The 17711-nt window shown below is 38.9% G+C and overlaps 1 protein-coding gene across 1 annotated transcript; it reads left to right on the top strand.

Moving 5' to 3' along the window:
* The first annotated feature begins 72 nt into the window (after positions 1-72).
* Positions 73-11125, top strand: SOST (sclerostin). The gene is made up of 2 exons (XM_069786214.1): positions 73-6273; positions 9172-11125. The coding sequence occupies exons 1-2, from the start codon at positions 6054-6056 to the stop codon at positions 9591-9593; spliced, it is 642 nt and encodes a 213-aa protein (XP_069642315.1). The 5' UTR covers positions 73-6053; the 3' UTR covers positions 9594-11125.
* Positions 11126-17711: the final 6586 nt, after the last annotated feature.

Below are 17711 nucleotides of genomic sequence, written 5' to 3' on the forward strand. Positions count from 1 at the left end.
ATCTGTGCTTTAATGTAGTTGTAGATTGAAAACTTAACACTATTTTAAACAGAAACACTGTTGTATTCATAACAGATGTAAGCCCAGGTCTAGTTTTGTATCTTCAGTTCACTAGTCAAAAATCACAAAGGACATACATTGGTTTACTTCTAGTTGTTGGGGTTGTGTGGTTTGAGGGGTGGGAGTGGTGGTGGGTAATTCTGTATAGCTGGATAAGACAATGCTATAAACTGATTTTAAAAATTGAGCTCTAAGACAGTATATCCTCTATTTTGAGTTACTGATAGGTGACTCAGTAATGAAACCATTTCCAGCTCTGCTTTTAGAGTAAGCTAAAAATAGAATCTCAGACCGCTGCTCTGTTAATGGATCATACCCTTCCTCTTTTAGTCTTATCTTGCTGTTTAAGTACAGTAATGTTGCAAATTCCTCTGCCTATTTTAGCTGGACAAGAAGAGCTTGTATGCCTCTAATCCATAATGATACACCATGTACTTCTAAATTTCTCTTTCTGATTGTAGAAGGAATGATCATATAAAAACAGGAATGAGACCTTTCTTTCCATGTAATATGAAATTGAGAAAGTATTGGAAGAAATACATCTTTTTATTCTCCTGAAGTTGCTGCACAGTTGCCATTTGCTGTGAGATGTTCCTTACAAGCATGTTAATTGGGGAAGATATTTTTTAACACAACTATTTGTTGCAAATAGCAACACTACATTTTTGGAGTTGAAACCTCTTGATTATAACTAAAATAATGTGATCTGGATTTACATTAATATATTTATTCTGAATAGCAGTGTGGTACTTTTTGTGTAGATAGCACTCTGGAGAAGGGATGGGGTCTCTGTAAAATATGCATCTATCATAGAACAAAGATATCTACCATGTCAGATCCAGCACAATGAAAGAAAAAGCAATAGCTCGGGGTTTTTGTACTTGAGAGTTAGTGAAGTTGGAGAGGTGGGGAAGAGTGGAGATGAGAAGCTATTAGCATTTTATAGCAAGGAACAAAGAAGAAAGCCCAGATAGATAAAATGATGATACATGTAAAACTAAATTCACCTTCTACTCATGTTGAACTAAATCTTTCTCAGCTGTGGCATAAGCAAAGGAGATAAGTTTGTAACCAAAAATTAAGATTCAGAACAAAACTTTGACAGTAAGTGTTGTGTCTAGCATGGTACTCTGAACGATAGGTACTGCCAGAAAATACTTCGTGAGAGAACGTTGCAATATGTCACTACTGAAAAGTGTACAATTCATGAAGTGATTTCAAACTTAAAATTAATAGCTTCTGAAGGCAGGACTAGCAGCTGCAATATGTTGTATTATAATGCCATTTTGGGATGTTGAGCCTGTGTTAGTATTGGACATGTTTTTCTCCTACAACATGAGTATGCCTGGCTTACCTCTCTTGGTCATGTGAGAATTAATTAATCTTCATGAAAGGCTTTGAAGATGAAAAGCACTGTGGATAAGAACACTACGTGATCTCTGAGATGAAAAACAAACTTGTGTCAAATACATCTTCCTCTTGCTGCACAAAGGAGAACAGCAGAAAGGATGTTTGCGATGTTTGCTTTCATAATTTAATTATTTTCATTGAGCTGTCTTCTGTTTTCATCATTTAAATATTGTCATTGAGCTGTCTTCTGTTGTCCAGAACTAGTTAAATCTAGAACTAGAACTAGAAGCAGGGTTTTTCCCCTCTTTTTTTAAATTAGTTCTGCTAGTTTACTGTAATATTTTTAGCACAGAGGGACTATGTAATGGAACCTCACTTAGTATAGCACAGAGGTTTCTTCTAAAATTACTTTCTGGGCTTTGCCAATGAGTAAAACTGAAAATAGAACAGGCCTGAGAGGTATCTTCTAAGGATTTATTCGTGAGAATTAGTGTCCTATTAATTTCTTCTATTCTGCAAATAAAACCTGGAAATCAGTTAAGTGTTGGGGTTTGGGTTTTTTTATTTTAATTCCAGTATGCCAAGGTTGCTGGCTAGCTGACTCACCAGATGGAGCTGTAGGCTTGTTATTCTTCACTAGATAGTCATCATTCCATCCCTGAACAATGCTGTTGTATGAATCTCATGTATTGTTATCTTACCACTGAAAAAGGCAAGCCACCAGAATGATTTATCAGTGCATTTGCTGGTCTCTGGTGGTAGAATACTAAGATTCCATTTATTCTTGGCTGCTTGGAGATGATCACATTATAGCATTCAGACTGATAAATTCACAAGGTAGTATGTGACTCAGCAAAATTCTTATGAGACAGATAAAAGTTGCTGGGGCAAGGGGGGCTTAGCAGCATCTTAGAAAAAGAACTGTTTGAGAAGCAAACAAGTTCTTGAACGTTAGAAACTGAATTCCTGGGCAGTGTGTAAATTATGAGCCATTGTCCACAGATAAGCCTAAATTGCACACATGTATCTTAAGGCCTGGATACCTAACAGAACACCACTTGGCCCAGGTGTGGGCAGAGTGGGGTGCATAGTGAGCACCAGAAGTTACAAGTGATAGAACTGATGGCAGAAACTGATTTATATGTGCATGCCTTCACAGTACAGTCTCGCAATGCAAGCACATCAGGACAGAAGTCTGAGTCCAGAAAGCAGCAGCAGCAGATTCAGGCTAAGTATATGATGCCAATTTACTCCTTGTACCTGCTCCCCTAATATGTCTGATTCCTACTTAGCATGGCTAAGGGTGGTGTTTTTTCAGCTCAGAATATAGCATCCTAGTTCTGAATGTAGAGGATCCAAACTCAGTTCCACCCTGGTGGGTGAGGGTTCATTCTGAAAGCGTCCTTGATACCTCTCTTATTTTTTCCTGTGCTTCATTAACAGTGCAAAAATCATTTGTAGGGGGCTGCAGCCCAGACCACGTCCTTTGTTGCAGGAAGTACTGTGAGCAGGCAAGCAGCTACAGGACATGGAAGAATGTTATTGTAGTTAGGGAATCTGAATGTCTATGGGATTTGGATTCTTTTCTTGCCTCTATTAGGCTGCCCTCCCAGCTTGTGGACAAGAAGTTTTAAGCTGGAGGCTAAATATAGCTTCTGATTTTTACTTTCATAGATTTTTTTAATTATTATTATTATTTCTCCCAGCGGGTAATACAGATAAATGTTAAGACAGTTAATAGAGGGGATTGTTTAAGTACTTAGAGAAGCTACATCAAGAAATGTTTATGTTTTATGTGATGATTACTGTAAATGTGGTTCTCTGTAGTAGGCCTACTACTCGACAATGATAGCTTTTGGAAATATTGTCTAGGCAGACATTACATGAAAAGAAATTAACAGAAACTGAGCTTTGATAGATGCATATAATTCTGAAGGCATTTAAATAGGGGAGTGAATCGGTAGCAATGGTTCAGTGATTACCAGTACTCAATTTTTTTCTGCTCTCCTGTTCTGCTTTTCAGCTGCACTCCATTGTACCACAAGATGTGATGTCACTTTGGACAAGGTCACTATTGGTGAATACCAATACAAAGTGGTATTCCTATCTGACAAAAACAATACCAAGTTAAAAATCTTTGTTTAGTTCCTGGTCATCCTTCCCAACTTGTTCAGTTAACTAAAAAAAACAAAACAAAACCCCACACCTTTTTATTCCTTTGAGGGCCATTAGAAGATCGCAAGTCAGTATTTCCAAAGAAAAGAAAAAACAGCGGTATCGTAAGGCCTGAAAGCAAAGCTTCAGATCGTTGTACGCAATATCAAGTATAACATAATCATGGTAGTCTAGCCTGTTCTCTGAAGGAAAAAAACCCCAACCCCTAAATGAACCAACCAATCAACCAACCAACCAACCAAAATCTGCAAGGAAGGTGGTTGCACAGCTTTCCAAGCTGGTGTCTGTCTTTTCTTCAGAATAATTTTTATTTGGTCGGCAATCATATGATCCCCCTGTGAAGCTGTGTATCCCTTGCTGTTGAATAGATTTCACCTGTATGTCTAAGACAAAAATAGACTTACTCATAAGTGGGAAAAATTATGCTTGGAAAAATGTTTGCAATGGCTGAGTGTTTGGGTTTCCTGTATTTGTGAGATGATAATTAACTGCTTTGAGTAAAGCAGGCAGTTATTAATGAAAGATAGTGCTGCTGCTGCTGCTGATTATAGGGAAAAAGGAATCAGCACATCTGAGGCAACTTATGTGGCAACAGCCCATATTAAAGAATAATATCCAGACTGACTGTGGAGAAGAAAAAAATCTTGTAAAAAGAAGATAGTAAGTTGTAGCCCTCCATAAAAACAGAATAATTTCTGAGATGGTAGGATGCATAAGATGTGGGCTGGAGGAAAGGAGGAAGGGGAACAGACAGTAAGGGCACACAGTTGTATGCAACACAATGCATGGATGCTTTTAGAGATTCTTGGAAAGGAGGGCTCTTCTGAGAATGCTAATCTCTATAATTTTTGGCAGAGAGAAAGGGTAGGAGAGAAAGCATGTCGTAATATATTTCAGATGCTATTATTTTAGGAAAGGACCATTGTACAGAGCAGGTATGCTAAAGCTCATCAAACTCACTAGTGCATCTGCTATGTGTGTCTGTATGTGTAAGGCTGAAGAGGCAAAATGTCCTCAGGTCATTGCTGTTGTTTAAATCTATTATTTATCATCAGGGTCACACCAGGGGAGAATACACCTCCACTTTAAATTTGGTGACATCTGTTTTCTGTGCCAGGTCAGGGGAATTGTCAGAATGGAATGCAAGCCTTCAGTAATGAGTCTTACAGTAGTAGGGAAAAGTCAGACAGTGAATCACTTTTTAATCTCTTCTACATGAAATATTTTCATGAGGATGTATGCAACAAACATTGCAGTAACACACATGGATGTCCCTCTACTGCTTTAAGCAAACATTTTGCTTTCAGTGGCTATGATGAGCTCAGTGTAGTATCTAACCTTACTAAAAGCTGAGATGCTTTCCGATTAATGTATTTAGCCCGACATCATTTGCAAATAACTTGAAAGTGTATGTGGTCTTGAGACAAAGAAATGATGCAGCTATCACCACTATCTTATTTTTGCAAGGAAGAAGAATACTATAGATGAGATTTTAAAACATGACACATTAATACATCTCAGGCATCGGTGCCCTAGACATAAGGTCATCAATTCTCTCTGTTAGTTGCATCATGAATGGAAATCAGTCTGGTCATGTTCTTGTGTTTAAAATAAGCAAATGTCCTATATTCAACACTTGCACAGAATGTCAGCAGAAGTAGTAGTATGCAGTGTATTTAAAGCAAACATGAATGCTTTTTGTTTAAGTGATACAAAGGTGAGAAAGAGCACAACAAAAAGCATGATGTACAACATCCTGGCTGTTTACCCTAACTAACATATTCCAAGTAGCTTTTTTTTTAAGGAAAACTAAACAAAACAACTTCTCATTTTGAAAAGAACTTCTTTCCTGTTTCTTCCAGTACATTTGTGAAACAAAATGTGGAGTTCCTTGTTTTGTAAAGGAAAAAAAAAGCTACACCCCCCCACCGCCCAGTCATTTGCCTGCAGAGATTGAAAAGTGTAACTACAGAGCTACAGTTTCTAGATTTGCTTACTTTATACCAGGGGTCGGGGTGGGGGTGGGCAGGGAGTGGCTCAGGGAGGAAGAACAGTAAAAATAAAAAGTCTGAAAAACCTTTGGAAAAGACAATAACCAAAGATTCAAATATGGAGGTAGAAGCAAGTTTTGATTCTACCATTGTCAGAAAAAACTGCAGAAAGACTTGTCAGGTTGCAATTCATCCTAGTCTTGTCAATCACTATTGTTGCCAGGCATAAAAATGAAGCACATATGAGAAGTTTTTACATAGAAGGTGTAGAATATTGTCACTAACCCACTCCCACACACCCATTTTATTTCACACTGACAAAAGCTGAGATGAATGAGTTGTTGTCTGGCCCTTCCCACTTTGTATAGTCATTGGCTGGCTTGGTTCTAAAAAGGATTTAAAAAAGGGGAATAATGTGCCTTTGCCTGGGATCTGAGACTGTCAGGGTGCTGAAAAGCTAATCTGTGAGCTGCCACCATGCAGATTGCTTGGGCTGTGTGCTCTGTCTGTGTCTTAATACAAATTGCATTTCGATCTGTGGAAGGGTGGCAAATGTTTAAAAACGATGCCACAGAAATCATTCCTGAGATCACTGAAAATACAGAAACACCGATGGAGCAGGCTTTCAGCAACAACAACACAATGAACCAGGCAAAGCATGGAGGAAGACACATACAACAAGCTCCAGACCCTAACGGTAAGAAAAATAACATCATTATTACTGTTTTGGACCTAACAGACAGTTTGTAAAAGAATACTTGTTACCATATATGTTTATTTATTAAAAACTTCAGGTGTGGAGCTAACACTGTAAAGTGATACAGAGTTACAGCTACTGTTGAAGTATCAATGTAAATGTTAGAAGGGATATACCGGAGTTTACTGATGAAAAATGTGGTCTATCTATTGAACAATCCTTAGGTACTACAACATGCATTCCTTTTCTGCCCAGCTGCTCCCTGCAGACACAAATCCAATACATAAAACCTGTAGAAGATATTACTTAAGTTTCTCTGTGTTTTGTGCTTGCAAGCAGTGTGAGGAAATACCACAAGTGATCTTTCTTTCTCAGATGTTAAGATGGGGCAATGGGTTGACAGTGAAGATAATAATATAAATTCTTAATATTAAGAAAGAGTCACACTAGTGATGTCTAAGATCACACAGCAAAAATGGCACATGGAGGTTGCATTCAGCTAGATGAGAGAAGCGTGCTGCTCACTGCCCTTTGCCAACAGCCAGCTTTTCAGCCAGATTCCAGCAGCCAAAAAAGCTGTTATGAACAGTTAAAGCAGTCCCCAGGGGAATTCATGCCCAAAGGAATTGGAGGGGACTTTATTTTGCAGAAGTGTGCAATCTTGGAATCAGTTTGGCTACTTTACAGCACTGACATACTTCATAAGATATTGTTACTGCATTTGGCCAAATGTCTAACATTAGCAATGATGCAAAACACAAGCTTTGTGCGCAGAGATGGAAGATGGGTAGTTAGCACCAAACAGAGAAAGGTAGTTTTAAAGAAGTGTTCTGCTGGCAAACAGGGCGAACTTGGTCCTCCGGACTGACGCATTTGGCTACCAAATGCACATAGCAACAAGTCAAACTTACACTTTCCACTATTGTGCATTGCCGATCTGAGTTAGCTGCCTTTCTCTGGGGACAACTGGAAGGCAATTCTGTTTTCCTGCTGCAGCTGTCAGCTAAGGTGTTTAAAACCATAGCATTAACAATATTTTAAAAGGAAAAAAAAAAGAATGGTTTTGAGAGTGCAACTTTATATGGGTCTTAAATCCCTAAAAGGGGGAGCACTCTGCTTCTCCCAGGCAGCCCCACCAACCACCAGGTCAAGGCAGGTTGGTTTTGTTGTTACATCTGAATAGCTTCATTTTTTAGCCTCTTACTACTCTGACATCAACTGGGGGGAATCTGTACCTCTCATTTGTGCATATTTTTTTAAGTGGAAAGGACATTTACTTAAGAAAGAGAGATTGAAGGAGACTGGACAGTTATTCAAGATATGCAATGGTGTTGCATACTTATTTTAACATCTTTAACACAAGGAATCAAAATGACAATCCAAAGTGGCCAGACCTTCCCAGGACACATGATGTTGCACCAGACCATGAATAATTTTGCAGTACATGGAACCTGCACACATACAGAACAGGAAATATATGCACAGAAAAAAAACCTATATAGCTGAGGCAAATGCCTGTATATTTAACTGTATCTGCCTATGTGCTACAGTTGTACAATACACCTGATTCAGACCATTATTTACATAGACAGACATAATTTTCTTAAATGCTTAGGGAACTTGGTGGTATTAGTCTAAGTGCACATGGAGTTTAGTTGTCAGCATTTTTGTCACAGTATTATGACATGGATCGTCTCATTTCATTTCATTAATGCAGTCCTTAAAACTTCTAAAAAATGAAATCTTGCTAGCTGTACTTTGATAAATATAAACCTGAGCCCTAAAAATCATATTTCTGTACTTCACAGGAAAAACAAAAATTAAAATGTCTGTACAAATATTGTTCTATCACTAATGACTCAGGGTCAGAATTCTCTTCTGATGTACTAAGGAGGGAACCACCTTGTGCATAGCAAGGAGAATGGGCCTAAGAGACACAGCCTTCTGTTTGTAATCTGACCTTCAAGGATTTCCACCCCAAGTAGCATTCCTGAGTTAAAACTACCCTTTTGACTGAGAGAAGAACATTAACATGTGTTTATCTAGATGAAGTTCTTTGACAAACACCTTCAAAAATCAAATTCTGTGTCTTCCAAACAAGTCAATTAGCCAAGCGTGTCACTTGGCAAGAGACACCTTTGGAAAAAGTCTGTTCCTAGAGTTGGAAAGTTTTTCTAAATCCTTAATGCTAAAAAATCTTGTCTTTCCTAATGTTTCATTTGCCTATAGCTATCCATTGAGAAGCAGAGGGGGAAAAAACCACAGTTAACGTTCCTAATCAGCCAGAATATGCCTCTCGCTGTCTGAAGGAAATTATGTGGGACATGTGGGATTATCACAGAGAACAGTAAACTTGGAAAATCTAATGCCTGAAGAGTGGGAATTCCTTAGCACTGTTGTTACCTGCTATTTCCCTAACACATAATGCTGGTTAAAAATCACTTAAGTAACACTTTCTTTGTTGCAAAAGAATTTATATCTGGAGTCAACCTCTGAAGTCAATAGAGTTAAACTAGAGCAATGGGAGAAGGTTTTGCCCACAGGTAAATGAAGCCAGGAGAATCCCATCAAAATTTCCCATGAAGTAACTGCTGCTGCTGGGGTTACACTTCAGAAGCTCCCCTGCCCACCTGCACAACCCTGACATGGAATTTACCTAGTGGCAAGAGAAGGATTTTATTCATCAATTTGTACACTGTTATTCAAGGGTCTCATAACTAGAGTAACCAACTATTTAGAAGCTGCATGAGTGAGTCGTTGGAGATACTCTTCCCAAAATCTGCCATTCAAGATGTCCAGCTTGTATCTAGCTCAGAGCTAGATATCTGCTACAGAAACAAAAAGTGCTTTCTCAAGGATGGTGAGGAAAGCAGTAATTAATGTGTTTCTTTTTTGCAGATGCTTCTGGCTTTAGCTGCAGAGAAATGCGAACCACCCGCTATGTCACAGAGGGGCCTTGCCGCAGCATCAAGCCTGTCAAGGAACTGGTCTGCTCTGGTCAGTGTGTCCCCTCGCATCTCCTTCCCAACTCTATTGGTAGAGGGAAGTGGTGGCGTCAGAATGCCCTGGATTATCGCTGCATTCCTGCTCATACTCGCACGCAGCGCATCCAGATGGCTTGTCCTGAGGAAGAGACTCGGACTTACAAATTCCGAGCTGTCACATCCTGCAAATGCAAGCGCTACACCCGCTACCACAACCAGTCTGAGCTGAAGGACTTTGGAAAGGAAACTGTCAGGCCTCAGAAGAACAAGAAGCCCCGTCTCTCCAGAGCCAGGAGCAGCAAATCTAACCAGCATGAGTTAGAAAATGCTTATTAGAAGGTGGCTCTGAGTGATACAGCCTAGCAGCTCTGGATATTTTACAAAACATCAAATGGCACTCACAGGCCACAGCATGACATTCTGACTGCAGTAGGTTCCAATTCCTTCTGCTAAGCTGGGTCAAAGGCTCACATAGTCAAAAATCTATCAGATTATAGCAGTTATGGTCTGATAAGAGAATGAGATAAACCAAGCTGGAGGTAGCAACACCTAAATTCAGTCTGAGAGGAGAGGTACACCTTGGAGATTCATGTGAAGTCATGTGGCTTGTACAAGTAGAAAGGCAGAAGAAAGTGAAGCTGCTATGGTGACAATCACACTTTGTTAGAAGTCATTCTAACTCACTTTATGTGAAAAGAACACTGAGATCCTTTTCCCAATTTTGTAAGTGCCATGATGCAGGACAAGCATGCAATTAGGGAAGTACCTGGAGAGTTACCACTCTCTGAATGACTTGTAGAAAGTTAGTGATAGCAGGGATTTCAACAGTTATGGTGACTGAAGTCAAATTGTTTGGAAATTAACATCCTGTCAGATGTCCTCATGCCCCAGTTGTTTCCTCTAAAACACAAAACATGATATTTATGTTGTCAAAACAAAAGTGAAAGTGTGATAAATCTATTTCGTACTTTTAATTAAAAGACTGTAGGATCAACGGATTCAAAACTGAGATTTGAAAACTAAAACCATATTTAGTTTAGGGACAATGATTTGTTTTAGGAACAGTTAAAAAAATTCTAAGTGGAGCAGATTTATGAAATGGATGCTCCTCTCAAACCAGATAACCTCACTGAGGTTTGTCCTGTAAACAGCTAATGATGTGCATAATTTAACATAAAAGGTACTGATTATGCCTTATTTCCTAGAACACAATTGACTTTAGTATCAGCTTAGATATCTCAACATACATTTTCTATTCTGTAGAGTTTGGATTATCTGGCCACACACTTCGTAGCGCTGACTGTGCAAGCCAAGTTCTGGGAGTAAGGTGATGGTTCTGCATTAAAAGTGAGCCTCTGCTAATTTTAAAGTCATGATTTCCTCTAGAAAAGTCTTTGGTATGTGCAACTTTGGTAAGTCTTTAGTTTGACAGCGACTTTCCTTTACTTAGCTTCTCAACATTCAGACTAATGTTTGTGTTTTTACATTAAAGAATATTGTTAGAAAGTGAGTTGTCACATGCTGTATATATCCTGTAGAAGTGCTAAGCCTAGTATCAGATGAACACAGTTTGGGATGAAAACAGTTCCTCACTGTTCTTATTTTCTATGTAGAGTTTATGCTGAAATCATATAAACCATGGAAATTTGTGATGTTGATAGATTTTGCAATTATTTTATGCGGGACCAGAACCTAGAGAGAAAAGGTATTGTTTCAGAGAGTGAATTACGTATTTATTTTTTTCTCAGAAATTATTTATGCAATGTTTTTCCTTGTAGAGAATGAAAAGTAATACTGCTTTAAAAATATTAGTCTGTTATTTTTAATTTTAAATACATTGTTAATAAAGTAGAAACAATGATTAATTATAGGAAGACTCATTGATTTTCAGCTATATTATAAAGCTGATTTGCTGCAAAGCCAGTGAATTAGAACAGTCAGGGTGTTGACTCCAGTTTCTGTGATAGAGAGTGTCAAGGTCCTTAATTCTCAATCAATAACCCACATATCTCTAAAGAAGCTCTATCCTGGAGCTTCTTGCTCCAATGCATGACATTTCTCATGGAAAAAGTCTTCATGGGCAGATGTGGAGCTCAGAACTTCCCCTGAGGAAGAAAAACTCAGCCAATTTCAGTTTCCCTCCTACTCCCAGTGACATTTCCCAATTCATATGTTCACAACCTGATAAAGCCACGAAAGAAAACAAGAAGTCTGTGAACTGCCAGTCAAGATTTCTTGATTGAAATCTGATTGCTTCAGATTTCTCTCACTGGAAAAAAAAGAAGTGTGGAATCCCCTTGCAAGTGCTGCCAAGCAACAGTTAAACTTTTTAACAATTTGATATTGTAGACCTATGCTTATTTTCATTTATAAGGCCACGTTCTTTAAGAAACAAAAACATTTTCCAATGAAGTCAGGGAAATCTGGGCTTGGACTGCACATAGCGTGCAGGTCTTTCAATACAGCTGTAAAGATTAACAGCTTTTTCAAGACAGCCAGTAGATAAAGTGTCCTATCACTACTATTATTTGATACCTCATATAGAAACCTAATACAAACAGTTGTCATACCTGTGACAACGTTTTCCAGACTTATCTTTGACTTTATGAATTTGGCACTTGGGGCTTAATTTTCAGAAATCAGCATGAACACTTGCAAGTGCTTCTTAAATAAGAAAAGAAGTTCAGTTCCTCTGCAAAGCTATTCCACAGTCTCACTGGCATCTAAAGTTACTGGAATGTTAATTTTAAAATGTTGACTGTGATAAGCCAGTGAAAGAGACTTACTCTACTTTATCTGAGACTTCATGCTGGATTCCAGGCAGTTCAGAAATATAGGGCCTGCTGCAGGTGAACCAGTAATATCTTTCTCCCAAATGTTTCACCTTAAAGATGTCCTCTTCAAAAAAAAACCCCAGTCGTCCCACACAATTCTCTTCTACCAAAAGTGCAAAAGTTTCCTGCTGCTAAGCTGCCATTCAGAATCTTGCAGTTTTCTGACTTACAATGTAATGATTGGTTCTTTGCATGTTATAAAAGCTCTTAAAAGAATACCAATAGACAGGGAGTCCTGAGGCACTTGCACTACTATATTTCCTCTCAACGCCCATCCTGTTTACAGTTGCTTCTCTACTGGTTTCTTACCACACGTTAAAAGTGGATTAGATGAGCAGTCTGCAGATATGCTTAGTCTTCTGTAATCTTACTCCTGAAACAGTCCTGTCTAACCACCTCTTTTGCAATTTATATTATCAGGAGAGGAACAAGAAATAGTAGTATTCTGCAAACAGCTGGAAAACCCAAAATGTGGGATGTTTCACAGAGGTAGACTGCTACGTTTCCCCCACCCCCACGTGGGTTCTTTTCAAACTGAGCATTTGGGTTTGTTTATTTATTTATTTGTTTTCACACACTCTCTTTTTTTTTTTTAAATTTCTAATAAAGGTGTACATTATTATAGCCTCACATTAGTACATATTACTTACAGCTATTAGTAGGGTTCTAGAACAAGACAGAAATTTAGAGAGTGACTTACTGGTCTAATAATCTGTGTCAGTGTTTGCTGAAAGCATTATTTATGACTCAAAGGACATGCTGTACATCGGAGATGCCATATCTAACTGGGGGTTTGAGAATGAGCATCTGCTGGAAATTTCAGTTTGTCTTTCACACCAAATCCATACACTTCCAGTCCTTTCCAAAGAAAAAAGCTTGATACCGTACACAGAGGAAATAAGTGAAAACAGAGTGACTTTATAGATTGTCCTTACATCAATGAAACATTACTGTACACAAGACATACATGGGACAGGCTCTTTCAGAGTAACAAATACTCCAAAGGGGCTTTGTAATGGGCAGAGAACTGCTGCGCACTCCTTTTACAGAAGCATTAAATAGTTTTTCTTCAGGACTATAAACTCTTCAGGCAAGAGTAAATTTCTTCATTGTAATTTTTGGAATAAAATAGCACAATGGTATGTAATTTAAGTGCTCCTGAACTATAAGTAGTAACAGGTCACTGAATTTACCTTCACTTGGCTGGAGACAGCTGCCTGTCAACAACTGAACAACTGTCATAATGGGTAGTTCACAGAAAAAAAATCAAGTTTATTTTTTTCAGGCAGGATTCATGATTTCTCCAAATCAGCTTTGAACATTCATTTGTCCCCCATTTTTATTTCCAACTTGTGTAGACAACGAATCACAGTGCATTCTCTACAATATACTCACTGACTTAACAATAGTCAGTGTGCCTACTTTATTTCTTTTTCTGGCAAAAATACAATTCTGCTATTATTCAGTGAAAGATAAATTTACAGGCAGCACAAACAGCCTGCTGGTATCCACAAAGTCCCAAAGATTTTGCATGAGGTTCAACTTTTTATTACAAAGAACATAACTTCATCCAGTGGGGCCCTAGGTCCAGAAAACATATTATGCATGTGTTCTGCAAATGTGGTTGAGAAAGTCAGCATTGTGAAATACGGAAGGAATAAACATGTATTTTTTTAGCCATATGACATCAACTTATAATTAGCTTGTTTCACTCAAATTAGTACAGTATATGGGCGCACAGAACAACTTTTCTATAGTAAACAGGCTCAAAAGTCTTAAATTAACATAGAACACATTTATATGTAGCTTGAGTTTGGATTGAACATACTGTGCAGCTGTAACCTGAAATTTGAATAAACTGAAACTCCCCTTGATAGGCAAGTAAAGGAAGTCCCCCTTTAAAATAACTCATAGTTTAAAATAAAGCCAGTATAGGCTGCAGAACTTGCAACAAACACAGCTGATGTTACTCAGTTACACAAAACAGTACAACTGCTCCTGTTTCAGTCTTAGAGTCATCAAAGGACAATTCTGCACAAAGTATTCTCCAGTTATATACAAAGGGGTGGACATTTCTCTTCTGTTCCCAGAATTGTGGGAACAGTTTTTACACTGAACGTTGGAGAGTTGTAATGTCAAGCTGCAGTGTTTCACGGACAAGGCTCATGATGCCTTGTTGTCTTTTCATTGGATTAGGAATATGATGCTTTTCTCTATGTTTTGATGCCAAAATGAATTTTTTTCTCACTAGAGTAAAATAAACATACTGTGCCTGAAGCCCAAAGGAAAGGAAGTAATAATTCTTCTGTCTCCGTTAACCATTCCTGACACTGTATCATGAACTAGCTATTTCTTTCAATCCTAAAAGCTCTCACTGCTCTTTTATAAGGACAAGTTATTACTCTGAAAAGAGGATAATAAAACTAATCACTAAAACCTGAGTAGAGGTAAAACTCATCAGCACAAGCCCTGCTAATTCTGAAGTAAAAGTATAAGGAACACAAAGACAATCATCAAAACATTCTCACCTCTACTGCATCACAATGTATGGCTAAATTGAACACTGCCAGGGATGGGGCATCCACAACTTCTCTGGGCAACCTGTTCCAGTGCCTCACCACCCTCACAGTGAAGAACTTCTTCCTTACACCTAATCTAAATCTACCCTCTTTCAGTTTAAAGCCATTACCCCTTGTCCTATCACTACATGCCCTTGTAAAAAATCCCTCTCGGCTTTCCTGTAGGCCCCCTTGAACTGCTGGAAGGCCACTACAAGGTCTCCCCGGAGCCTCCTCTTCTCCAGGCTGAACAACCCCAACTCTGTCAGCCTGTCCTCATACGGGAGGTGCTCCAGCCCCCTGACCATCTTTGTGGCCTCCTCTGGACTCGCTCCAACAGGTCCATGTCTTTCTGGTGTTGGGGGCCCCAGAGTGGAACGCAGTACTGCAGGTGGGGTCTCACGAGAGCGGAGTAGAGGGGGAGAACCACCTCCCTTGACCTGGAGGGGTCACGCTTCTTTTGATGCAGCCCAGGGTGCAATTGGCTTTCTGGGCTGCAAGCACCCATTGCTGGCTCGTATTCAGTTTTTCATCCACCAGTACCCCCAAGTCCTTCTCCACAGGGCTGCTCTCAAGCCCTTCATCCCCCAGCCTGTATTGATACTGGGGGTTGCCCCAACCCATGTGCAGGACCTTGTACTTGGCCTTGTTGAACTTCATGAGGTTTGCGTGGGCCCAACTCTCAAGCCTGTCAAGGTCCCTCTGGACGGCATCCCTTCCCTCTAGAGTATCAGCCACACCACTTGGCTTGGTGTCATTTTGAACACTTTAATATCTATGCTTGTAATCCATCCCAGCCCTGCTTCTCCCTGGTGCTACCAGGGCCTGACTGGTTCACACTGATGCCCATGAACACCCATTTTAGCCATCCCAGGTGAGGCAGCGTGTGATGTGAATCACTTTTTTGCCACATATTGGCTACTCGGATCCTAACTGATACAGGTGGGGCTGTCATGACACTTCAGCACTAGCCCTTTAGACTGAAATCGTTCCTTTCTTATGAATTTGTACAGCACTCAGGATGTGGAAACATTGGCCTGTGCTTGGTGTCTGTAAGGGTAATACCATCATTTTCATCTCAAAGGGAAGCAGCCCCAACTCCTTGACTGAGTTACAAGTCCAAAGTTATGCATCTTCCTACTGAAGACTGCCACATCAGGCTGTTTGTAGCATCAGCCTTCAGACTCAAGCTTTCTTGTTCATGGCTTTCCAGGCAATTTAAATATACTCTCAATCCAAGAAATAAAAGTGTATTTATTTTGTGGTTATCAAGTCCCTAAATTAAACAGACATCTTTATCACTTCACCAACAGTTTAATGGTTGTGGCATGAGGTTATTTCAATGTCTTAAGAAAACAGCTCAGCTCTGGCTAAATAAATAAGTGATGTCATTCTTCATTCAGGCTACCAGATTCTTTGGTGTAAAAACTTCCCTTAGGAGAGGCCTTGGGACATAGTGGCTCCTCTGAGACTATTTACATCTGTCAGATTCTCTAATCTCTTCTTCCTTCCTTCCTTCCTCCTGTCTATTTCCTTCCCTTTCACTATAAAATGGCCAGTATTTAACTCTAATGCTTCCAGTCTGCACAACATGCTTTTAGAATTGGGTGGTTGTTGGTTTGTTTTGGTGTTTTTTTTTATAACCAGAAATAAGGCTTAATTGAAGGTAATTACTCTCCCATTTGGATGGTTTTGCTATTTGCAGGGCCTTATTTTTTTCTAGTCAAATTAGCAGGAGAAGTCAGTTTTAAAAGTGATAGTTTTCTTCTAAAATTGTTCTTCAGATTAAGGGTGGTGCTCAGAACCAGAAACTTTTCACTCATGATGAATTTCTACATGTCTAGAAACAAAAGTAGCACTATCAGAAAATCATTATTGGGGGGAAAGAGAGGACAGACAATTGCATAGAATTCCAATGAATTGAGAAAATGCATGTGAAATTTCAGCCTGCTCATTAGTATGGGCCTCTGAATAAATTAATGTTCAAATCAGAGGTGTCTGGGCTCCTCCTAGGAGCCAAAAATAGGCCCAGTCATTTTAAAAGACACTTTTTTCTAGAGCTAGTTTTGTCATTAACATCTCTAATATGGCATCAAGAGCTAACAGTGAGTCATAATGATTATTCTTTGGGCTTGCACTTACAACAAGAACAGAACAATAGTACTTCATGGAGTGAAAAGGGTTAATAAATGCAAACATTCAATGGAGCATAGTTCAGTGACAGGAATTAGTGAATAGGATATCCTTACTGGGAAAACTGGCATAATTTCAGAATTTAAGCATCATATCCTCAAACATGTCCCTTTCTTCTAGTTGGAGATGCTGTCTGTCTAGAATTTAAGGATTTTAGCTAGTTTTTCATTATTTTGGGATGCCTGGAACCTCAAAGTGGCCATCAGATATGTATGCAACTGATTTGTAGCATAGTCTGAACAGTCTACATATGAGAAATAAACTCAGTCCATGACCAATTTACTTTTAAGCTTCATAGCTCTCAAATATGTAATTCTGTCTTGGTCAGCAGTACCATCACACTATATTTACTGAAATACATCACTACTATTTTGAAGTACATGTTACAGACGTTATAGCCAGTGACTTTGAACTTACTTGTATTTCTCAGCAAACAGCGAAAATATCACTTTTAATATATATAGAATGCTCTGCTATTTAGAAGGCAAATAGAAGGCCCAAAAGCAGTGGATGTGCCACATCTCTAAGGGCATTCACATAAAACCCCCTAACTTGTTATAGAAAGTTTATGGGTGGTCTTTGGGGCAATGGCAGGTATACTAAAAACATACTTGGAACTGGCTGTTCAGTGAGACCTCACACACAAGTCTGATGAGAAGCTGGTCCAGGAAATTTTTTGGTTTTTTAAAAACAAAACATAACTGAGAAGAAAATCATATCCAAGTGAAAACTGAAACCAATATGGGTTTCGGTGGAACTGTACTGATTTTTGACATTTGGATCCTAAGACAATATTTAAAGGACAATCACCCAGATTACATTTATGCAGTTTAAAAAAGAGATCTTTCTACTTATGAAAGGCCAAAAAA

The sequence above is a fragment of the Haliaeetus albicilla genome, chromosome 7 (assembly GCF_947461875.1).
Source record: "Haliaeetus albicilla chromosome 7, bHalAlb1.1, whole genome shotgun sequence".
In the NCBI taxonomy this organism is placed as follows: domain Eukaryota; kingdom Metazoa; phylum Chordata; class Aves; order Accipitriformes; family Accipitridae; genus Haliaeetus; species Haliaeetus albicilla.